Source organism: Manis pentadactyla, chromosome 15, assembly GCF_030020395.1.
Source record: "Manis pentadactyla isolate mManPen7 chromosome 15, mManPen7.hap1, whole genome shotgun sequence".
Classification (NCBI taxonomy): domain Eukaryota; kingdom Metazoa; phylum Chordata; class Mammalia; order Pholidota; family Manidae; genus Manis; species Manis pentadactyla.
In genome coordinates this window covers 63,618,710-63,643,357 of record NC_080033.1, presented here as the reverse complement: position 1 = coordinate 63,643,357, position 24,648 = coordinate 63,618,710, and the positions used below count along the sequence as shown (strand labels likewise).

Genomic DNA, 24,648 nt, shown 5'->3' with positions numbered 1-24,648 from the left:
ATAAGTTTTGCAATGGCATATGATGAAAGATACCCGTATAATTAAACCACAACTATTAACATGAAGATAAAAATGCAGGGGTCACATAATGAGGAATTAGGGGCACTTACATCAAATATGTGAGTGCATTTGGATAGTGGTGTTCACAACGGTCCAGGTAAGGAGAGATCCACAGGGAAGGGCATGGTTAACATAATTTAGTAAAAGGTGAATCGTGCCAGGTTGCTGGGGAGGCGAGCTTTTTCCTACCTTCAAACAGAAGGATGACATCGTCTCACCGACCAGCTTCAGCAGACTTCTGCCCGGATGAGAGCAGTCTTACATGTCTGCGTGGTCCTGCAGGGTAACCTCTGGCCACATGTAGCTACTGGCCTTTGAAACATGCCTAATAGAACTAGAGAACTGGATGTTTAATTTGACTTCATCTTAATTCACTAAAATTTAAATAGCCACATGTGTACCATACATATTACAGAGCTCAATCATAGATGTTTATGTAAATAATGTTATAGAACACTGTAGATAATGCCTTTAATAGAAGATATTATTTTATAAATTATATCAATTCTTTTATTGTTAATTATCATTGTTTTATTAATATATGATCATTGTTCATTATTTTATTATACCACCAAGATCTCCATGCAACCCTGTATCAGTTTGCTGAGGCTGCCATAACAAAAGCTCCCAGACCAGGAGGCTCAAACAGCAGAAGCTGACTTCCTCACAGTGTCTAGGCCAGAAGGCCAAGGCCAAGGGTCAGCAGGGCTGGTTTCATTCCGGGGCCTCTCCTGTGCCTGCAGGTGGCCATTTTTTCATGAGTCCTCATATGGATTTTCCCCTGTGCATCAGCAGTGTGTCTGTACATCCTAATTCTCCTCTTTTTTAGAGGGACACCACTCAGATTAAATTAGGGGCACCCACAGGCCTTGTTTTAACTTCTTTAAAGGCCCTCTCTCTAAATACTATCACATTCTGAGGTCCTGAGGGTTGGGGCTTCAACAAATGAATTTAGGAAGCCCATTTCTGCTCATAACAGGGCCCTCTGCATACTATTCAATGGCAGGTGGGAAAAGACACTGAATCGGAGGCCACAGCCACACAGCCCAGCTGTGGGTCTTCCCAGTGTCATACTTGGGACCAGGATGGGCTTCTGGGAACTGGAAAGATCACATGGTGAGTGCTCCTGAGGCCCCCCTTCCTCACCCAGAATATCAACTCAGACTCCTCTGCCTGGCAGCAAAGCCCTCCAAGAATCGGCTCCATTGACCAAAACCAGCTTATTTCCTCTCCTGCTCAGCCAGCCGCCTCTGCTTTGTTTAGCTCACACCTCTCAACCCTAACCCACCCCAGACTTACTCGGACTTCTGGGATTTTGTTCACACTGTCCCTCCTGCTTGTAATACCTTGTTGTTGTTTTTTTTCACTCTGACTCTGTATCCTTCCAATCTCAACAAAGTCCCACCTTATTCTTGAAACCACCTCTGGACATTCACTCTCACTTAATATCATTCTTTCCCATTTTCCAATCCAGTGGCACCTGAAAACAACACCCCGTGATTGAACGCTAAGCTACTCATTGTTTCGTAGGTCTTAGTGTTGCTCAGAAACTAGATCATAAACTCAAGGGTCAGGAAACATAAAGCCTATTCCTTCTGTAGACTTGACATCCTAAAATAGTACAGCACACAGCAGGTGCTCAATAATGTCACTGCCGCTTGGTTGACAAATATAAGTATTTTTTTGTCCCTTTCTCACCTCTGAACTGTTTGGAGAGATTAACTTTTTTCCATCTTAAAGTACAGTTGCACATTTAATATCTGGTAGCAAAGCTGGGTCTGGGGCATATCTGCTCTGTTTCATGTATTAAATTTACAATAGTCAGGACAGATGGCTAAAAAGAAACCCTTATCATCTCCGATATTATTAAATCTTCTAGCTGGAGGGCTCAGAGAGCCCAGGAAAGTTTTCTTTTAATCCCTATAGACTTTATATTCCAAAGATGAAATTATAGAACTGGCCTGAAAAGCAGTTTGTGAAATCATTTACCAAAGGGTAGGGGGAGGGAACATTATAATCCTCCTTTTGAGGGTCACAAGTTATAAACATGCTCAAGCTCTTCAAGCCCAGAAGAGCTGTGTGGGCTTGGCAGATAGCTGAGTTTGGCCCAACTGCAGTTCTGAACAGATGTCTGTAAATATTTCAGAAGAGAACCCTCAGGAAGTCAGTGGGTGTTACCGATGAGTGGCTGTGGACGTTCATGTTGGCAAACAGGCAACAGTTGTCTGTCTCTGCCCTGTGGATTGACTCGCCTGCTGTGGGACCTAGGATTCCTTTGTTTTCCTGGTGACTGTCTTAACCCATATGGCTTCTTTTAAACCAATAGTTCTCAATTAGGGGAGGTTTTCCCCCTCACCTCCACCCCCATTCCAAGTAGGATGACATTTGATAACGTCTAGACATACTTTATATTGTCACAGCTGATGGTGGAGATGCTCTAGGCTTCTCACAGGTAAAGTACAGAGATGCCACTAAACATACTACCGTGCAGAGAAAGGATTAGCCACACGTGAGTTGTGCCCAAGATTTCTAAAGTAGTAATACCTTGTTTTAGTATAGCTTGTTCATTCATTCAACAAACACTTGATTGTCAAGCAGAAAATATTAAAGTGGTCATATCTCCCTGTATTCACCTACTTAATCATGAATGCCTGTTTACTGAGCAGCTATTCTGTACCAAGTACTGGGGTCTCGAGCAGCACATTCAAGGGCTTTCTTCATTTAGGGCTTACATTCCCCTGGAAGGGAGACAGAGTCTAAACAAGTCAACCAACAAATAAACAAGATAATTTCAACCAGTGATAATGCAATGAAGAATATCCGGCAGGGTAAAGGGAGAGCAAATGACCTGGGCAGATGTGGCTGTAGGGGATGCTACCTTCAGGAGGGGTTTTGGGGGGGCCTCTCTCTATTGGTGGCATGGAAGCCGAGACACGAATGAGAAGCAAGCAGCTCTGTGACACTGGAGGAGTGTGCAAAATAGACGAAGCAGCAGGTTCAAAAGCCCAAGACAGGAAAGGCTTGGGTGGGTGCAAGGAACAGAGATATGCGTGCCACAGAAGCTGGGATAGTGGCGGTGAGGTGGGGGGAGTGAGGCCGGTGAGAAGGCGGGAGTTAAGACTGGGCAGGGCTGCACCAGGCAGGGAAAGGCATGTAGACGCTGTTCCAGGGCAGTGTTATGCTGTGGGAGGATTTAAGCAGGGTGGAGGTGACCTGGACTAGGCAGTGATGAGCCCACTTGGGCAGCTGGGCGGAGAGTGCCCTGTGGGGTCGGGCAGGAGGGGGGAAGTCCAGCTCCAGCTACACTGCCATGAGCAGAGATGAAAGGAAGTGGGTGAATTGGGGAAGCGTTTGGAATAAAGTCCCTGGACTTGCTTGCATCTGACCCCTTCCTCAGTCAGCCACGGCTGCCGGCTGTAGCTGCCCCATCTCTGGTCTCTGTGGATCCTGAGAACCTCTGGTCTGCATCCTCAGCTGAGCCAGACTGACGTACCCCTGGCTGCCTTACTTGTCTCAGCTGCAGCTGGCCAGGTCCCCCTCTAATGAAGCTGAGCTTAGTTTAGTGCCCCCTCCCATCTGGATTGAAATCTGGAAACTGAACTTCAGCAGCTGAAGCCTGAAACTGTGCCTGACAATTTCTGCTGCTTCCCTGGAGGGTGACACCCTTGGGAACACCATGTGGCACCCCTGACCCTGCAGTGGCCTTTCATGGGACTTAGACGTCTGTCTGGCCTCTGCTGACCCGGAGGCTCTCTGCGCACCACTCCTTCCTTTGCTCACAGTAATCCCTGGGAAGTGGCCACATCACTGTCCCTCACATCCACCAAGATCTTTCTCTTCTGGTCCCTTTTTTCTTGAGCATCTCTCTGCCTCGATGCTCTTCCAGTGTATTGCCTTTTTCATGTCCCAGCTCAGTGACCCCTACCGTTGTGTAAAGTCTAAAGTCACTGTGCAGCATACATTCTCAGTGGGAATGACACCCCCTCAAAGGAGTAAAGACTGGTTCTTGGAGGATGGAAAAAATCTTATAAATAAATCTGCAAAGCAGATATATAAAGATATATATACAGGACATGGATGATGTGTAGGTAGAGTGATAGATAAACACAGATGGCATACTTCTGTTTCATAGAGGGGTTTGATCGGGGTGGGGGGGAGAAGTCTGTCTCCCTGGGGGGTAATAATGAAAAAGAGATAGCAAACTGCCTCCCCCTCCCCTTACTTGCCAACATATTCCCTTATTTAATTCCTTCCAGGAACTTATTACAATTGGCAAATACCCTGCTTATTTTTGTTCACATCAGTATTTGCTGCCCCTTGCAGCCCTCTGAATGTAAGCCCCATGAAACCCAGGGCACGTGACCCTCTGTTCACCGCTGTACCCCAGCCCCTGCACAGTGCTGGTTACACAGTAGTTATTCAACACATATTTGCTGATACTCAATTACCTCTATGACCGGGGAACGATTTCAAATACTAGAACAAGGACCCACTAGCCCAACTGGACCCCTCTTGGATTTCAAACCCCTCACTTAAATATTACCAGGTCTGTTGGGTCCTTTTTAACACAGGGTTTAAGGGTAAGCCTCCTGCTCTGCCCCACGGCCACGTTAATCTCTTAGCCCTGGTCTTGACTATTCCATTTTCCCTTTTCCCTGACCACTGAGAACCCGGTAACCATGCAGTCCAGCCTTTCTCTAACACCACTGAGATACCACAGTGAATATGATATGGATATCTGACTCATTAAATCAACATTTTCAAGAAAAGCATTACAATAGGCTACCCATCTTGGAAATTACTCAGCAGAGGGAATGCATGATTATGTGATTCAATTTAGCAATTACCTGATCCCAGGGAGAATCTGCAATAGAAAAAGAGACCCTAAGAAAGCAAACCAAAATGTTCACAATGTTAACCATCTCTGGAATGAATGTGGGCTTGCAGTTTATTTTCTCCCCTAGTTCTTGGTTAATTTAGGACTTCCCTACAATGAGCATGTGTTTCTTTTATCATAATAAACAAAGGTTTTCGATGGTTGGGTTTTTTAAAGACCATGACACCGCAGTCTCAGGCATAGATACAGACGTACTCTGGGCCCATGGGTCCAGGACCAGTTCTAATAGGTTACAGGGTGACCCCACAAACATTTGACGGGGAGTTCTGTGTGTATTGAAGCTTTTGGACTTTCGCAATCCTGCTGTTTAGGCAAATAGTCCCAGCTTTCTTGACAGGATAATGCCGACCATCTGTTGCACAGAAGCTTCTCAGCTTTTTCAAAGGTGTCCCTGCCTCCCAAAAGTACAAAAAAGCACTTGTACTGTAAGGCGCTCACCCGTGCAGAATGCAGAAACCAGCCAAGCAAACAAAAAGGACATTCCCACGTATTTTAAAGTACTTCCCAGGGGCTTCCTGGCTCCCTGAAGCTGACATCATGAAATCCTGACATAAGACGATTTCTTAAGGAAACGCCTCTTGAAACCTAGGCCACACCCCTTCATTTCCTCCTCGCAGGGCTGCCATGACTGGCTTCCCAAGAGCCCAAAGTGTCCTTTGTCCTGAAGGGCTTTCTAGACCCTGGCTGCTCCTGTACCGCCGGAAACCAGTAAGTACATCCAGTTCCCGCTTCGCTGTCCTTCAAGGTTCCATTAGGGGTTCTTGATTTTTTTGTGATCGAGGAATGCTTTCAAATACAAGAACTCCTGGCAGATCAGTGAATGAAAAGACTCAGTGCAATACTAGATCCGGCGATTCATTCATAATTACAGTGCCCATGTGGCAACTGGTGAGTGAGGCCACGCAGGGGCACAGAGCATCTGGGTTTAGACCAGTTCCAGCCATGAGCCACTGTCGGCCCTGACCTGGATCTCATATATCCACAAGGTGACCGAAACGGCTCTGTAGCAATGTTCACACTCCCGTGTAACCGAAGTGAATTGTACTGGACACACCCACTAGAATTTGGAGGCCCACTTGGGAAGGGTTCAAGGCAAAAATGGTATATTGAGGCGCATGGTTGGAGAACCATCACAGAACTTAAAAGTGTTTCTTACATCCACTTTAGGACACTATTCACTATAGGACACTATTCACTATCCAGTCACTATAGGACAGTGACTCTTAAGACTCTCATTTAAAACAGACAAACCTAGAGAATAATCCGTTGCTAAAAGATTGTATCTGGCTGCCCAAATCTGCCTAGACAGAAAAGAAGAGATTATTTGCTGGGGGAAAACGCCATGCTCACCTCCTCCAGGGCCCATATGGAATCCACCACGGGCTTGATCTTCTTCTGGTTGTAGAGCCTGATGAGCTTGTCCACCACTCCTCGAATGAGGCCTGCACGGCCCTGTTTGAAGAGCAGATTTAAAAGGGAAAACCCCGCGATGACCTTGTTCTCTTCATACAGCTTGATGGGGTTCACTTTCTCGACCTGCCACCACTGGAGGGAGAGAAGATGCCGGGTTACAAGGACTCGAGGCCAGGCCGTGTTTGTAGCACTGCAGGGTGGACAGGGCTGCAGTGAACAGATTCCAGCTGGCCACGTGGCAGCTCTAACTGCTGATGCATCTTCCTAAGCATCCATTTGGCCAGGCACTACTGTGAGCGCACGGTGATGCTTATGAGAAGAATCTAGGTGGGAACAACTACGAGGCCTTATGTAATTGGAACACGAAGGCATATCAGTGTCACCATCAGCTGTAGGGCTGAATGCTGGCTCTGCAACACGCCCCCTGTTACTGTCTGTCATTCATTTTTCTCAGCTGCATACAGTGGCAGGATATTGCCTCCGAGGTGTCCTGGGAAGATTTAGTGTAAAGTGTTAGGCTTAGTGAATGGTGGTGGTGGTGGGGACAGGGTCGGTGAAGGGAGCAGAGTGGCAGAGAAGTTCCAGAGTGTGACGGTGACACGGTGGGAGTAACGCTTCTGACTACAGGAGCGGGTTTTCTAGCGGGGAGTAGCAGCAAGCCTGCAAAGGTGGGTAGGAGTCCGTCAGATGAAGCAGAGTAAGGAAGGGTAAGGGAAGAGGGAACAGCACAGCAGGGCGAAGAAGCCCTAGTATCAGTGCTTCTCAACTGGGGGAAGTTTGACCCCCCATGGGACATATGGTAATGTTGGGGGCCTTTTTTTTGCTGAGATGCCTGGAGGGAAAATTAATGCATCAGTGGGTAGAAGCCAGAGATGCTCCTAAACATCCTACAGGCACAGGAAAGCCCCTCCCACAAAGAATTATCCAGCCCCAAATGTCACTAGCCCCAAAGTCCTAGGTGGGACACACTTAAGTAGCAAAGATGGCTGCTCGTTCTAGTCTCTCATCTCCCACAAGAAAGTAAGTAGGTAATCCATTAACAAACTACATAAATGGTTATTTAACTGCTTTGTTCGGATTTAATTGCATTTCCTTGGGTGCTGGTTAGAATTTAGGAATTCAAAGTTCTAGTTTCTAGAGGGTTCTAAGAGGTGAAATGGTTAGTATCAGCTTAATGTCGAAGGCAAAGAGGAATATGATGGTCATTTGTGAACATTTATAATATTTACATTTTTACTTGATTTGTATCTTGCTATTTCCCAGGATTGGTAGGCTCACAGAAGTAAAAGATCTTGACATATTTTTAAGTGGGAAAATTGTATCGTTAGCAAAATGTGTGTGAGAAAGGTTGAAAACAGGAATAAGTTTCATGCACAAAATTCTTTACCAGTGTACATTTCCCCACAGCCTGGAGGCTGGGAGACATGGATTTGGCCATGAATGGCTTGTACAAAAGCAAAGGTAGGGAAATGGTTAATAACTTGATTCACAGGGTGTCTGCAATCAATGCTAGTGAAAGGAATGCTTGCTGAACCCACGACTGCTGCCCAGTTGTGGTTAAAGTGAGTTCAAGAGCTGAATGCCTGATTTTGAAATCCCAGTTCTGCTACTTACTAGCTGTGCAACTTTAGGCAAATAAGGTAACCTTTCTGTGCAGTTTCCTTTCTGTACCTCATGGGGTTGTCATGAGGAATAAATGCATTAACACATGCAGAGTATTTAGAACAGTGTCTGACATAGAGTAGGTCCTCTCTCAAAATGAAATTGTTATATTATCATCTTACGTTGTAAGAAATGTTTTTGATTTTGTGAGTAAGAGCTCTGAATTTGGAGTCAGACTCTCTGTAAACATTAACTTCACCTGTTATTATAACCATCACTATGGTCTAAAAGCAAGTGGCATGTTTGACAAAGAGTTTAACAAGCTCTAAAGTTTTAAGGTGGAACATGGTTAAAGGAGACATTTCTGTATGATGCCAAATATGTCTTTAATCTCTAAGCCTTTCTCCAATGGATAAAAGGAAGTATCTTTCTAGAACCTTCCAGAGCAAAGCCACCATTCCACTCCTTGGCATGCCCTATCTTCAACTGGCTTCTAAATGACCAGCTAATAAACAGACCAGGCCTCTGAAGGGCAACAATGTTCATTCTTGACCTCCAAGTATACATAAAGCATCCTGGAAAACGGGACTCCCTCTTCAGCCAGGAGAACCTCAGCCTCCTTCCTGGCTGCTTCCTGAGTGCCCTCATGGAACCTGGGCACGCTGCAATTATTTCATTAACACTGTGTGTTGTGACTGTGCATTTAGGGGAGGAAGGGAAAACACTTCTTACAACTGTATGTAATTTGGGACCAATTTGGTTACCCACAGCAGGCTGTCAGCATCACGTTAATTACAGCCATAGCAATGAAACAGCTGTGAGCGCCACAAAGCCTGTCTTCAGGGAACACGCTCCTGACGGCATCCTTCATTAGATTCTACTCTTGCTCCCTTGCAGATTCTGTACTTGGGCTGATCCTTGACCTGAACTTCAAAGTTCAAATGCAAAGGCAGGTCCTCTAATTCTTCTCACAGGGCAGGGAGCACTAGTCATTCCAGAATCAGGGAATGTCTCGGGGGTGATGCTTTTGTCAGCCAGTGTTGGCAATGAGGGGGCATATGGACACCCTAAGAATAAATTCCATACCCATTCCTATGGCCTTCCCTGGCCACCCTATTCACAATGCCTCCATCCTGCTGTTCACTATTTCAGAGCCCATTTCTGTCCCTTGCAGAGGTTTTATGACTATTTATATTCATCTTATTAATATGTTGTACTTATTTCAGTTTGTCTCCCTCATTAGATATAAGTTACAGAGGGTCTAAAAATGTACCCATCTCATTGACTGTGATACCCTGGTGTCTGGCACATGCCACAAACTGTAGGTGCTCAGAAGATGCTTGTGAAGCAAGTGAATCAATCAGTGTCACACTGGCTGCTTTAGGAGGCTGAGAGGAGAGAAGACAAAAGCAAGCTCTTATGAGAAGCAGCGATCCCCTGTTGTTGGGGTGGAGGTAAGAACTGAAGTTCAAGCCCAAACTGGTTTAATTCTAGCAAGTGTTGCTCTAGGTGGGAATGTAGATCTGAATAGGCTCCTAGTGGGATGAATGCCCAGAGATGTTACTTCTCATTGCAGGCAACGTAACCACTGTGTTCAAAGCATGATTATTTACACTAAGGATTCACGAACTTGCTTTTGTCCAAAATCACCCCAAGAGCTTGCTAAAATTGTAAGATCCCATTTGTATCTCCTCTTCAAAAGTATGAAGATACAGAGAAATTTCAAGTATCCCCAGACACCTGGTCAGAAAGTAGCCAAACCAAATGGTCATTCTTTCTAGGGAGCACATAAAATGCACTAAGGCTAAGTTTATTTTTGACCAATATTTAAAAACACCAACACTTAAGTCATCTCTGTTAAAATGAAAAGGAAGTTTTCTTGAGTTTCTCTGACAACCTCTGTGCTTCATTTAGACAAAAGCAACCCAAGTGTATATACAGTCTTGCGCATGTGTAGTGAGAAGGGGAGGAATGCAGGTTTTACTGAAAATGGATGATGCAGATGAGGGACAAACACGATTTAGGTTATCGGGTCAAATCCTTGGATGGGAGAGCTCACAACATGCAAATCACTGCATGACCAAAGCACGTTCAACGTGTGCAGATACTTACTGATTTTGCAAAGCTAAAGAAGCTCTTGGTCTCTCCAGTCACCATATTGGATGAACCTGCAAATGGAAGATTCCCAAGTCAAGCTATTGCTAATGAAAATCAGCATCTTTTGCTACACATGGAAGAATGGCAGTTCTGTGGTCAAGAACTTGAAAATAAATGTAATCCAGCCTTGGAAGAAAAAGGGAAATGGATGGGTGGTGTCCAGTTGACTTAATTTTAGCCAAGTGTCACTGGCTCAAAGGGGAGGTAATATTTCTCAAGGTGATCATGTCATTACTTTGGAAACAGGCATGTTGCAAAACTATAGGTGATGTAGGTCATGATAAAATGATGAGTTGCTGAAATGGTTGGTTCTGTTCTTCAAGACTAAGAAGTGAACCCCTACATGATTCTACTTTATGATTTGAATTTGATTCCTTGACAAATGAGGAGGTTGGACTCTGACTGGAGCTGGGTACATAAGTGGCAGAGAGAGTTAGGGCTGAGCTAGAATTTAGATGGATGGGAAAAATAAGGTACAGAAGAGTAGGTGAGGGTGAAAACAGATTCAGAAGCCAAGGAAATGGTGTAACCAACATACTAGTTCCAAAGAGGTCTAGGCATAAAGGTGAAAACCACTTGAAGCAAATGTGTGAGAAACTGAGATTTACTAATGGAAACAACAGTGTTCAGAAGGCAGATGAGACGTAGAGTTGGGAAAGATCCCTAAGGTGCTCTTACAAAGAGAAAAGACCCCTTTGTGGGATTCCTGGAGGTGAGAGGGGGTGAGAGAGCTTTTAACACATCAGATACCATATTGGTGCCTTTTCAAGGACTTTCCCACCTTTCCCCAAAGATTGGGAGCAAGTCCTTCTCAGAGAACTGTTATTTAGTGAAAATACAATGTTTTAAACTTAATTATTTGGCCTGTGTTAAAAAGTTAGCTAATTGCTCCTCCTGCTTTTATGGGGTAACTCCCACCAAACATTACGGTACCAGACTTTGATTACTTAGCAATCAAGAATGATTGTAATCTATTAGGTACTTATGAGATGATCTAGTTGTATTCTGCCAATATGATATCATGGAACTGGGACAAAAATACAGCTGATAAATAAGTAAGGATGAATCAACTATCCATCTGCATTTGAGTCACATATTAGTCATATCCAGTATCCATCCCTACATTGTGCCTTGACATTCATAGCTTCTTTTGTCAATAGCAGTAATTTAAAAATTATGTCTCCAACTGCAAAGATTATAAAATGTGTGGCCACTATTGAGAATCCCAGAACATTTCAGCAGTGGGAAGCTTATTCCTTCTACGTGTCATAAAGATGATGACAAAAAGATGCTGGACTATCTGTACTTCTCAAATATATTTTGTAAGCTTCTCAGCTTACAGCAAGGAAATGAGTATTTTTTTTCTGAGTTATACAGAGCTAAGGCTCACTTTTCTATTGCACCTACAGGGGACAGAGGTGCCAAAAATCTGAAACATCATGTAATCTTAGTGTCATTCAGCTTTAGAATGTGACATCTTGCTTCAGATATGCTTTTTTTTTTTTACTTTGTGACGACTAATGTTTGCATGCGTGTGACAGAAGAGAAGAGAGATAGGAAGCTCTGGAACCTCATTCTGCCGGAGAAAACCTTTCATAAGCCCCCTAAATCCAAAAGCATATAAGTGGCTGCAAAAGCAGATGTGTGAGCCCACCATCCAGGGCTTCTTTCTTGATTGAGACATACAGGAGTAGTTCAAAGGGAGGAGGGTCTGCACTTTGCACCTTCATCTCCAGGACTAAAGAACCTCCCTGAAAATCCTCGTATCTTAGCCACTCCTCCCCATCCAACTGTGAGTCCTTCATGCCTTCATTTTGAACCTCCTTTGAAGCCACTAATATTTCCCATCAGCACCTTCTGTAGTCAAGTCCCAGCTCAGTAACTACACTGGCTTGGCCTTGCTCTATCCTGTTTAGAATGAGGAGTATTCATGGGGGTAATAGGGCAGTAGGCACATATGTTACTCTAATAATTGAAAATAACAGCAATAGTAATATTATAGAAAACATGTAAAAATTAAATCCCCCAATCTCATTATCCCAACATATCAACATATTTCATTTTCCAGAGCCTTCATCTGTAAGCACACGTGCAGTGTCCCCTGTCACTGGCCATGTCCCCTGCTTCTCTTGAGCACTTACCATATAAAATGTAGGTTCCCAGTGGTTTGAGAAGGCTGAGACCTTTCCCAGTGTTGTCCCCACACAGGCAATCCAAAACAATGTCCACTCCTTCAGCAGAAATTCTAGATGGTGTGAACACAAAGGAAAATTCTGTAACCTGTCAGGGTCCAAACTGTCATTCCCTTTCCCTCCTTGTGTCCCATCGTTCACTCCCAGAATCACAGTGAGAGCTCTCAGAATTGCAATAAAGAGGGCCAGAGTCCAAGAAGTGGATTTATCCTCCTGGGTACAACTATAAGAATTTCACAAGGTTGGAGACCGCTCAGAATCTGGCTGGTGGCTGATAATTAGGAATCAGCCTCTGGTTGGGAGAACAAGCTTGGGTGTCAGTCAGTTTGAATTGCTGTCTAGCCATTTCACTCAACTTCAGAGCCTTCATTTCCTCCTTTGTGAAGTGGAGAGAGCAAGTTGCTTTGTCAAGAATGAAATGAGGTGACAAATGAAATGCTTGGCCTATTGCCAGCCACATAACCGTCACACCGTAAGTCAACTCCACAGGCGTGTTCGGGGAACCAGAGCCAGGCTCTGTCCCAGGTGCTGAAGTGAGAGCAGCGAACATAACCAAGTTCCCTGTCTTCACGGAGCTCCTGATTTAGCAGGGCCCAGGTTTTCATTGCTCCCCACCTCCCTCCTCAGTGAAGCTAAAAAGGCATGTTAATTTAACTTGCAAACTTCTATTCAGCAAAATAAATAGGAGTCCTTAAGTCAAGTCCGAAATCCAGCCCGGTACAAAGGCCCATCAGAAATGCTCAGCTTAACTTCTACCTACTAGAGCTCTTACCTGCCCAAGTGTGTCCTTTCAAGTCCCCACCTGTAAATTCAGAACTAGGGAATTGGGCCAGTGGATCTCAAACCTAAGTGTGCACTGGAATCTCATGGGGGGATCTTTAAAACACAGACTGCAATTTGCTCTCCCTTCCCTGCTCTCCTTAGCTTCTGATTGAGTTGATCTGGCGTGAGGCTGAAGGATTTGCATTTCTAGTATGTTTCCAAGAGAAGCTGATGCTGTTGATTCTGGCTCCACACTTGAGAACAACTGGTCTAAGCCAGTTACTCAGGAGCCAAACTAGCATCCAAACTAGCTTTTTAAAAAATTAATAATTAATTTGTTCATTAAATATTTACCACTGGCACTTCACTAGGCACTGGGGGATGTAGTGGTGAGACCACACAGATTTGATTTCTCCCCTTTTTGAACTTACATTTGGCAGACATTAACCAATAATTACACATTGAAACTGAATGGCGTCTAGTGCCATAAATACACTATGAGACTGTGTAAATCTAGAATTTGCTTAATCAGGCCTGCCAGAGAAGGGATCCCTGGGGAAGTAGAAAGTGGAGGAGTTATCTAGGTAGAGTGGCAGGAATAGTGTTCCAGGCAGGAGGAACAGCATGTGCAAAGGCCCTTAGGTGGGAGGATGCCTGATGAGCAGGAAGCCTGGGAAGCAGTCAGTTTGGCTGGAGTAAAGAAAATGAGAGGGAGCTTGCTGCCAGGTTAGGCTGAAGAGGTGGGAGGTGCAGTACACAGCCTTTGGTGGTGGGCTATAGTCGGGTACTTCACAACCAGTGATTGGGTCTCCACCTTTAATCATGGGCTGAGTAACTATACTCCTGTTTTCCTAATCTCTACCAGGCCCTTTTTATGCCAAGTTTGTTCACTCCTATGGAAGTAGGACCTTGCTCTGCTTCTACTAACCAGCCCTCCTAGGCCATCAAGTCTTCTCTCTGAACTCCATTTCCCTAAGACCTCTCTCCTTGCCTGCAGGATGCCCACCTGTGCTCAGGAGAAGCCTTCCAAATTCTAGGCTGTGCACACCTTCCAGGGCACCCCCCGAAGGACCTGCCTGTCCTAACTGCCCACTCCTTGCCTGGTGCTCCTCTTATCTACATTCTACTTGTGAGTCCACATTTTCTTGCACAAACTGCCCATCATACCTCCTCCATTAGCTGTTTACCTGGTCTTGGTAGCTATCCTGTGGACGCTGGTTCTGCAGCAATGCAGAGCAGGCCACAGCCAGGGTAACCTGTAAGCTCCTGTCCACTTCCCCATCCTCACTTCCCACTAACTGCTCAAGGCATTCTGACTTTCTAGCTATCCCTCAAACTTTTCTACCTCAGGGCCTTAGCATGTGCTATAATCTCTGCCTGAAAAGCTTTTCCCCAGTTTTCCTTAAGAGCTGATTCCTTCTCTCCTTTCAGGTCTCACTCACATGTGACTTCCCCAGAAAAGTTGTAACTAATCACCCAACTGAAGTGGCAGCCCCCACCTCCAAATTATCTCTTTTAGCTTCCTTTATGCTTCAGTATCTATACTCATATCTATCATGAGTTGTAATTATTATCTATCATGGCTGTAATCACTCTACTTACTTGTTTACTTATTTATGGACTGTCTCTTCCACCAAAACGTAAGTCCCATGACCTAGGGGCCATGTTTATACTGTTTACTGTAGTATCCTCACCCTTTATCTTGCTGGCATAGTAACTGATTGGATGAATGAAGGAGTAAATGAATGAAAAATGAATGGATGCAAGGGAATGAAGAAAACATTTGAAGACTGGTGTTCTGGTCTCTCTATGTATGCTTCCTTCAAAGGAAACACATTTTCTGAGTTATGCTACATCCCAGGCATTTCATAATTAGTCTTCACAACAAGTCTAGGAGGCATTTTAACTTCATTTTTTGAAGAAGAAATGGAGGTTCTCAGATGCAGCACATTTCCCAGGCCTATGTAACTGGTATGCCTGAAATTCAAACCTCAGTCTAGGTTAACCCCAAAGTGGGTGGCCCTTCCTCTATTCTGAACTTATCACTTCAGAAATGTTCAAGCCAGTATAATTATGGAAGCATTGCTTTAGCAAAGAGCTCTGAGAAGCAGTCAGTTTAATTGAGTCTTCGAAGAATTCTGACTTAAATTTCATCTTTTAAAATATTTATCCTGAGCGAGTCCATATTATTTCAAACAGGGATGCCAAGAGATATGCTTTGCCAGCATTTTTAGAGCTGAATCAGGTAAGATACCCTTTTCACATGCACAGGACTTGGCAAAGAAGCCACCAATTTGCTCCTTGCCTGCTGTCACTGCATCCTTTAGAAGGATGAGGACGCTTGATCTGTTAGCTCCCTTGGAGGTTAGAAATGTCCCTCAGGTAGGAGGTCGGAAAGTGAAGTGTTCCACCCCCACTCAGTCAGCACAAGGCCAATCAATGCTCACACTGAGTGGGACTGGCTGGTCCATTTGAAATGCTCCAGGCCCCATAAGTAGCCTTGGCGCGGGGCCTCCCTCAACCACACTCACAGTGAGGGACACCTTAGCAGTTCTTTGAATGGGATAGTCGTGAAAACCACAAGCAGAGCTAGGTAGCTCATCAGAAGCACGGGGCCATCCTCGTTTCTCAGCACCCCCCACCAGTTTCTGGGAGTGTCCACTCCACTCCACTCCGTTCCTGTTTCGATTCCCTTTTCTCCGATAACTCATCTGTGCCATAGCTTTAACCATCACCTCCAAGCTAGCAACAGGGAGTGAGGCGATTTCAGAGCATCCAGCACAGTTCGCAGTACACAGTAGGCTTCTCACAGATGACTGAACATAGCACCCCACACACAACAGGCTTTTCAAAGGGTGCTGAGCACGGTGCCTGGCTCTCCTGAGTATTTATTTATTGTTGATGGCCCCACACGTTCTTGGCCCTGCCCCCCTCTTGAAATCCTTTCTGGTTCACCATCTCTCTGTTCTCTCCAGGTGATTAGGCATTCACTAATTTCCACTAATTCTCAGTTTCTTTGTAGGTAAAATGAGGAATGTGCACCTTGTAGGGCTGTCTGAGATGCACATACAATGCCCTACTCATAGTGCTCAGCAGAATGAGAGGCCAGGCCAGCAAGGCCTGGTGCTGTCACCCGCCTGGCCCCTGCCCACCTGCCTGGCCTGGGATTCACTCCCATTCTCCCTCTACCTTCTGCAAACCATCCCATCCTGCAAGCACGCCCTTAGGGGTGTCTGCCTTGGCACTCTCTCTGGTATCTCTCTCCTCTTTATTTTTAAAGTCCTTACAGTGTGCAGATGCACATGATTCAAGGCTTCGAACTCTTCTACTTGGTTTCAAGCATAGTCACCCCTCCTTCCCAGAAGAAGGGCTAAGTGATGTCAAGGTTAGGTCCATATTATAAACGTTTCCCCTTTACTGTGCCTGAGTCAAGGCTGAGAACATGTTCAGAAGAACCTTACCAACTGACTGGCTTATAAAAGAATTTTCCTCTCAAGAAATGTTATGGTAATTGTTTTTTTCTAGTTTATCACACCCAAGATAGTGTAACAATATCTGTGATCAAAAAATAAAGAAGACTCACTCTGTATTCCACTCCCATTGCATATTAGTGGCTGGATCTTTCCCCCTCTCCTTTCATTTTATGTCCTTATGTGCCAAGAATTTATACAAAGCTGTGATCACAGTGTAGCTAGAATTTGGCACTCTGCTTTTTCACTCAATATGCTACCGTGGATATTTTTTTTTCATTCTGTGACAGAGTCTTCATAATTATCATTTTTTAGGGGTGGCATAAACTCAACTGTGTGGGTGTAGCATAATCTACTGAACTGTTTCCCTTTTGTTGATAATGGGGGCTGGTTCTGAATTTTTGCTATTACAGACAATGCTACAATTCACCCTGTCAGCTTCTGCTGAGCACTACAGGGATGCAGAAGCCGTGCTTAGCTCTGCAATGGGCAACGTGTGCCTGTTGCTTTTATCTCCCTTTTGATTCTTTCCTGAGGGAAGGATTAGTGCGACAGAGGGCATAAACATATTTGCAGCTTCCCAGTCATTTTTAGCCCAATCCCAGAGTCTCTGCCCTGACACACAGGAGCTGTTGGAAGTCACATTTGAAAGAGGGTGGTGGTGAGGTGGGTCTCAGATGCTGTTACCCTTTGCTTTTCTGACATCAGCATTCATCATGGATTGAAAGGCTAGAGGCAGCAGACCAAGGACGGGAGGAACAGGGGATGGAGGCACTACATGGACAATGGGGAGGCAGGAGTGTCCTGCTTATGGATGGTCACTTTTTCAGAAGACCAGCCACCTCTCACTGTCCCCTCTCACTACTTCACACATGCTCCCACCCCCAGTGGCACTGAGCTCCTTTTGGATCCTCCATACTGCAGCTGCAAGATGCAGGCTGCCTGAGGGCTCAGAAGGCAGGCAAAGGTCTAACCTGGAAGACTTGAAAATATGCCTGCAATCTCCAGACATCTGAGAAACGGCTGGTGAACTTCTAATATCTAGCTTCAAAGCTCTCTTTTCACATCCCACCATAAATATTGGGGCAACCTTAAATTCTTTGCAAATATCTACATTCAAATTTAAAGGCAGATCTGAAAATTTAGACCATCAAAAGACTCTCCAAGAAATGTCCCAAGCGTCACCTAATCTGGTCTGAATCTATCACCTCAAACAACAACATCCTCTAGTCCTTTTACATTTTCATCTTATTGTGTGATTTGGAGAGAGTCGTTTCTTTATTACGATGCTAAGTGGACAACTTCCTTCCTTCACACCTTACAGCTCAGGGCTGGAAAATGAAAATAAGCCAACAGTGGCTCTGGGACATCTCCGAATTCCCTCAGGGGCCCCGAGTGAAGCAGAACCCGAGAGTCAGCCTCATGCCCTGAGCAGCAGCCGGGTGGCACACACAAATCACCCGGAAGTGGGGTGGCAACTGGGTTTTCCATCTGATTCCCTGTGTTGACATACACGTGGCCGTGATCGATGGCTTTGGGATCCTAGGTGGAATAGGGATTGGGTTTAAACCAGGGTCCCCCTCTGCTAGCCCCCGACAGCAGCCAGCCGCCTGCTCTCCCCGCCTGCAGCCCTTCCCACCTCCCATTCCTTCTCTCCACACTACCAGTGACTGTTCAAAACCCAAAGCTGGTTGTGTCACTCCTTTGGTCCCTCGGTGGCTCTCAGTCACAGCCAGATTGTAATCCACATTTCCCTGGGTTGTTAGGTGAATGACTGAGAAATAAGCCTCTCTGTGCTAAGGTAGTGTTATAGCAGCTGTCATAATCTAGCTTCGTGAGTTAGTGGACTGCTCTGTCCCTTGGTTTTATCCTCTCCCAAACAGGGATAATAGGGTTTCTCAGGCAGGCGAAGGTCTATCTTTTGAGAGAAGTACATGAGCTAATAGATGCAAAGTGTTCGTCACAGAGCTAGGAATGCCAGGCCTCCAATATATATGTTTCCTGTTACTACTATTATTGTTATTATCACCCCCCTCTAAATGAGTGCTACTGCTCTGTAGGAGAGAAAAGAGCAAGGACCACCCGGGAGCAAACCTTTACCTTTTCACTTCTTGCACATAGTCTGCATTTCTGTCAAAGAGGTGGGTCACAGAGTCTTTGATGGCTTCATGCTTGAAAGTGGAAGCCGTTCCAAAGACAGTCACATTGGGGATAGTGGAGCACAGCTGAGCCACAGCCTGGCCCTGGAAGTGAAACACAATAGGAAAGTCACACAGGAGAGCTACCACCCGACCACCAGGCTTGCTGGGTGTAGAGCAGGATTTCTCAACCTTGCCACTGTTCACCTTTTCTAGGTTCAATTAGTCTTTGTTGTAGGGGCTGAACTGTGCATTGACATCTACCAGCATCCTGGCCTCCGCCTACCAGGTGCCAGTAGAACCCCCCCCCCCCATTGTGACATCCAAAAATGTCTCCAGATATTTCAAAACATCCCCTGGGAGACAAAAAAAATCTCCCTCGGTTGCAAACCACTAGTGTAGAGGAAAGTGAGTGTGAGCCAGCGAAACTGAGCACCAAGATAACAACTCATGTAACCACACAGAGCCTCAGGTTCCTCATCTATAAATTAGCAATAATGGTACCTACTGCCTAGGGGCCTAAGGGAATATCTTAGTTTGGGTCCCCAGAAACAGAGCCTGAGGCAAGGATCTGATAGTGCTTTATTTGGAATATGATTGCAGGAAATACCAGGATATCAAGATAGGAATAGAAGGCAGCCATTATAGGCTTTTTATCAAGTCCATATCCACCAGGGGTTCCTACAACTCAATCCCTCTGGGGAACTCCATGAGCAAGGGTAGAATACACCTGCTATCCCAACCAAGTGGTGAGGAAGCTGGAGTATTTATCCACCAGATGTCCATCTGATAGAGGTTGAGGGTTGCTTCTGTGGCAGTCATTCTTGTGCACATCTGGCTCATCCTCATGGGCCAAGAAAGCTCCCACAGCTGGACAGAAGCCCTAAGTAAGCAACCTTCAGCAGGCTGGGCTAAGTGCAGAGAAGATATGGTATAGCTGACAGCATCTCTTACAGGGGGTTAAATGAGGCATATGTAACACAGGTCAAGCTCTTGACACAAAACAAGGCATTTCATAGGTACTCTATAAATCTTAATCATCTGTACCGTCTGGTGGGTTATCACAGCCAGGGCTGAAATGCCCAGTTACATGTCCAGATACAAAGGAAAGGCCAATGCATGAGGTTTAAATATTAAATGGTCTAAGAGACATCACAGATGCAGTTAGGAATGGGTGGTTTTTCCATATCCCTTTTCAACATGGTCAGAAATTTAAGTCATTGGACAAAATCCTGTGATCATGTGCATTCAGAAACCTTGTTAAACCCAGTCTGCTGATAATTAAGATGCATTCTCAAACCATGTACTATCTCTTTCCAGTGTTCCCTCTACCACCTTAAGGAGGCAGAAATTATTAAGGAGGGAAATTATTCTGCCAAAGTCAGCTGGGACATTAATTTCTGCCTATCACTTTATGTACATGTCTTCATGTTGGTGCACTAAATCAGGTTGGTAGGTCAATTTCTGGAAATGTTTCTTCCCAATAGTCGCAATTAAATCAGCAATTAAAGGCAATGCTGAAAGAGTCATAGGATCTCAGAGCTGGAACAATATCCAGTTGCCCCCTTCCCATCATTGTTTTATAGATGAGGAAAAGGGGACTCAAAAAGGGTAAGGTGACCCAGTTCTTCAGAGGCAGATCTGAGATTCAAACAAGGTCTCCTGACTTCCGGTTGTTGCCATTTTCTGTTAGGCCGTACTGTCTGCTTATTTTGACATTTTAAGATAAGCAGACTTTTAAGTTGCTGCCTAAAATAGACATGTTACTGACAGGCTCACTTGGAGGTCAGCATTTCAGAACATGACATGAACCTAAGACTCCAGAGAGGCTATAGTTCTGTTCTAAGAATAGCTTTGATATTTGCTTAATATTTCTATCCCCTGATTATAGAGAATAAAGAAGGGACTATCTTTCCTAGTGGGTATAAATACCAGCATCAACACAGCAATCCTCTGAAATTCAACAGGGCTTGAGCTAACCTTGTTAGTACTGGGATGGGAGATTAGAACCAGTGCCAATATCTGTGTAGTCTGTCCTGCCCTCTGTCTTAAGGAAATATAACCTTTATCCACCGGACTAGTTTTCAAACTCCTATTGTGTACAGTCACACTGCTGTAGATGCTGGAGTGTCAGAAATGATCGACACACCTTAATCTCTCTCCAGTGCCAAGCCCCCCAACACGGAGGCCAGACTTGTGTATTGAACTACCGTTTGGGTGTCTGTCGGCGAGCCTATCCAGAAACAACACTCATCCAAAATGAAACTCACGGCTATCGGCACATTACTTCACAGACTGGGTGGTTTAAACAACAGAAAGGTACTGTCCATGGTTCTGGAGGCTGGGAGTGTAAAACCAAGATGTCAGCAGTGCTGTTTCCTTCCAGTGGCTGTGAAGATGGGGGCCGATGCGGCTTCTTCCCTTGGCTTCACAGACCATCTTCTCCCTGGGGCTCTTCCCGTGGTCTCCCCTCTATGCCAGCCTGTGTCCAAATTTCCCTTCTTATAAGGACACCAGGCTACTGAATTAGGGCCCCCCCGTAATGAACTCATTTTAACTTGATTACCTCTATAAAGGCCCTACCTCCAAATAAGGCCGTATTCTGAGGTACTGGGGGTTAGGACTTCAACAGTGAACTGAGGGGACTCTTACTGTATTTCCTGCTTCCATGGGTGGAACCACACTGGTCACCCTAAAGCCGGGAACCTGGCGTTCACCCTGACCCCTCAGTCTTTGTTCTCCCACATCCAGCTAGCTAGTGTGTCATTCCCTCTCGGCATCTCTGTCACCTCTCAGTCTGACGGTCAAACTTCGTCCCCTGGCTTAGGACAGTGCCCTCCAAACGGGCCTGGCTATGTCCCTGTGCACTTCACACCGCGGGCACAGCGAGGCTCCTTAATACAACACTGAGCGTTTCACTGTTGGTTTCAAAGGATCCCTGTGCCTGTCACGGCTCTCAGAATGAAGTGCACACCCTTCAGTTGTTCTCAGGCTAGCCCTCCAGGATCTGGCCCTGGGGGCCTCTTTACCCTAAGTTCCTTTCACTTTGCCGGTATCACAGAACTTGAGCCACCGCTGACTGATACGCCATGACCCCGGCCCTGTGTGGCCCTCATTCCGTGGCGCCCGCAGAACAGGCCGTTAGTTCCTGAGGAAGGAGCTGAGGTTTGCAGGGGTCAGGCACCTGGCCCAAGGCCACAGGGTAAGATGGAGCAGACCTTGGTCAACTGAGCTCTGCGCTCACAGCCAAGTGGCCTCGAGTGACACAGCAGTTCCTCTGGGCACTTGTCTCACTATGCGGCGTGTAATTCCATATGTATTCTAAGATCATGGTGGGATCGTGGATCTAATGCATCCAAGGGCTGACAGCAGTAGATGCTCAGTATTTGCCATCATGACCGCTATGAATACAGCTGCTACTTTTCTTGGTATTTTATCCTATCAGCAGGAGCACATCTGCAGTCCCCCCTCCTGAATGTATCCCACTGCGTGAGCATCAGCGCTGGTTTTCTCCAGGCCTTTCCCCTCCACAGCAGGCCCATATTCCACTCTCTTCTTCACGTCATTCCCACTTCCCTGTAGACATCTCCTTTTTTAGAAATCCTTCCCAGCGTCCCAGGCAAAGTCACTTGCCTGCTTTTGTGGATCTGTGGGTCTGTGGATCCTTCCTCCAGGACAGCAGCCCCCACAGCCTTCTGAGGTGGCCAACTGCCCCATCTGTGAGCCCCACGAGGTCACGGTCAAGGCCTCATCTGGCCCCACACCCCAGTGCCCAGGGCAGAGCCTGGCACATAACAGGAGTTTGGTGAAACTTGCTGAATGGATGCTTGAGAAACTCAGAGAGTGGGATATAATGGGGGATCCCCCTTATCATTTTGCAGATTTCTATGTTCATTAGTATTACAGAGTGGTAATAAAGCATAGATTTATTTAACATACGTAGTATCTGACCTAAGCAGAACTTTACCATTTCCATTTTAAAGAGAAAGATACATGTGGTAGTGAAATAACATGATATAAATAACTGGGTTATTTATATATCTATATTATTATAAAATATATGCACATACTATATATCATATAAATCATATATCATTAGAACAATGTATGATTATATGTAAATGTACAATTAGTATATATAAACAAATGCATATACAATTAGGAATATTTAGCATATTATATTTCACTTACATATTGGTATACCAATAAAATTATTATATATGCATATATAATATATAATTCTTGTAATTAGCTTAGACAAGTGTTGATGCATTATATAATTTATATTGTTATATAAAAACAGGAGGAAAATACAAATTCGGTACATATCTATTTGCAGCAGCTGCTCACCTTTTAGTTCTCTATTAATTCACTCAGGCAATGAGAGGCCCTTGCAAGATCCTCAATGATTTTTGTAAGTAAATAATGCTTAGCATTCTGTATTTAAGCAAAAAAGTGCTTTCCCTCGCCATTTGTAGAAAATCTGTACTCTTGCTATTCCAACTCCCAAGGTGAGTACAGCATCACCATCTAATATATCCTTGTTTCTCCCACATGCCTAGCAAATTGCACAGACTCAATAAACATTTGTGGAAGACAGAATGAATTTTCAATAAAAAGGATTTGCAATTTACCTGCGGACCTAAAACATGAAATGAACAAGGCGATCCATTCTCCAGCAAGCCCAGCAAATGGAGATTTGCATGTACTTGTTGTAATTGATTTTCCTTTTCCTCTGTAGAATGTGAGCATTCTGCAGCAAGCCTGGGCTTCCCTTCCCTGTGGCTACCAGCACGGCAAGAAGAGTGGCTGTGGTCCTTTTGTCTCACCATGGGCCAGGTACTGTGCTAAATTGCTTCATTAAATCCTTAAAACACTCTTAGAGTAAATGTGATTGGTTCCTTTTACACCTGAAAATGCGAACTCAGAGGAGGGAAGCAACTTGTCCAAGGCTCTGCAGCTTGGAAGTAATAAAGCTGGGCATCCAACTCAGGTTTCCCCGGTCCCAAGGCCACTCTGCTAGTAGTTGTCTTACCCATCCAGCTAAGCATTCAAGTTGCTGACTTGGAACTGAAGTCTCAGAGAAGACCATGGGTCCTTGGTATCAGTCTGGAAGCCTTCACTGATCTGAGACAAGACAGCTTTGTCTCAGGTTCATACAAGTGAACAGATTTCAACCAGCTCAGTTCAAGTTCCAGGGCTGTCGGGGCCTCTCAAGCAGAGCACAGACAGTGAAAAACAGGGACAGTAGTTACAGGATAGCTGTTTTGGGTCCCTGAAATCTGACTCTTATCGACAGACTGGCAGTTCAAAGCAAGATCCTATTCCAGAAAAGCTAAGCACAGTAGACAGATAATTAGAGGGAAAAAATGCAGCTATATAAAGGGCCTAGTGCACTGCCTGGTACATACTACGTATTCAATAAATGGTAGCTTTTAAGCTGTAACTGCCCTGGAATTAAGGCTGCATCTGATTGGAATTCTAGTTACCTCCTAAATAAGAATTCAGAATAGCTGATCCTGCCAATGCACCAAGATTCAGGATTCAGCATCAGAAGCTCAACTGAGAGACAAAGAATGGATGGCTTAAAAGGTTCAGCCTTGTTTCTCTTTATCTACAGCAACTCTAGCTTTGACCATAAGGAAAAACACTTTCCTCTCCTATCACAGGACCCTTCCACATGCACTTTCCCCTGCCTGGAATCCTTTTCCCTATCGTGTCTCCTGGCTAATTCCCAGTCATCCTTTGAATCTCTGTTGCTTCATTGAGTCATTCATTCCATCAATATAGGGCTATTTAATGAGTGCCTCTAGTAGATTAGACATTATGAGAGGTGCAGGAAAGATAAAGGTCGACAAGTTATATATTGTCCCTGTCATATTGGAGTTGCATTCTAACAGAGGTAACAGATACTAATACAGTAAGTATACAATTCAGGGCACAGTGATATATCCAAA

The 24,648-nt window shown here is 45.0% G+C and overlaps 1 protein-coding gene across 1 annotated transcript in view; it reads right to left on the bottom strand.

The window, feature by feature from the left end:
* VAT1L (vesicle amine transport 1 like) overlaps positions 1-24,648 on the bottom strand; it is a 136,994-nt gene that overhangs the window by 59,794 nt on the left and 52,552 nt on the right. Inside the window, exons 4-7 of the mRNA XM_036909328.2 lie at positions 18,654-18,796; positions 12,271-12,374; positions 10,085-10,140; positions 6,308-6,502 (exon numbers count right to left, since the gene is read on the bottom strand). Coding sequence (XP_036765223.2) covers positions 6,308-6,502; positions 10,085-10,140; positions 12,271-12,374; positions 18,654-18,796 — 498 coding nt within the window. The remainder of the gene's footprint in view (positions 1-6,307; positions 6,503-10,084; positions 10,141-12,270; positions 12,375-18,653; positions 18,797-24,648) is intronic.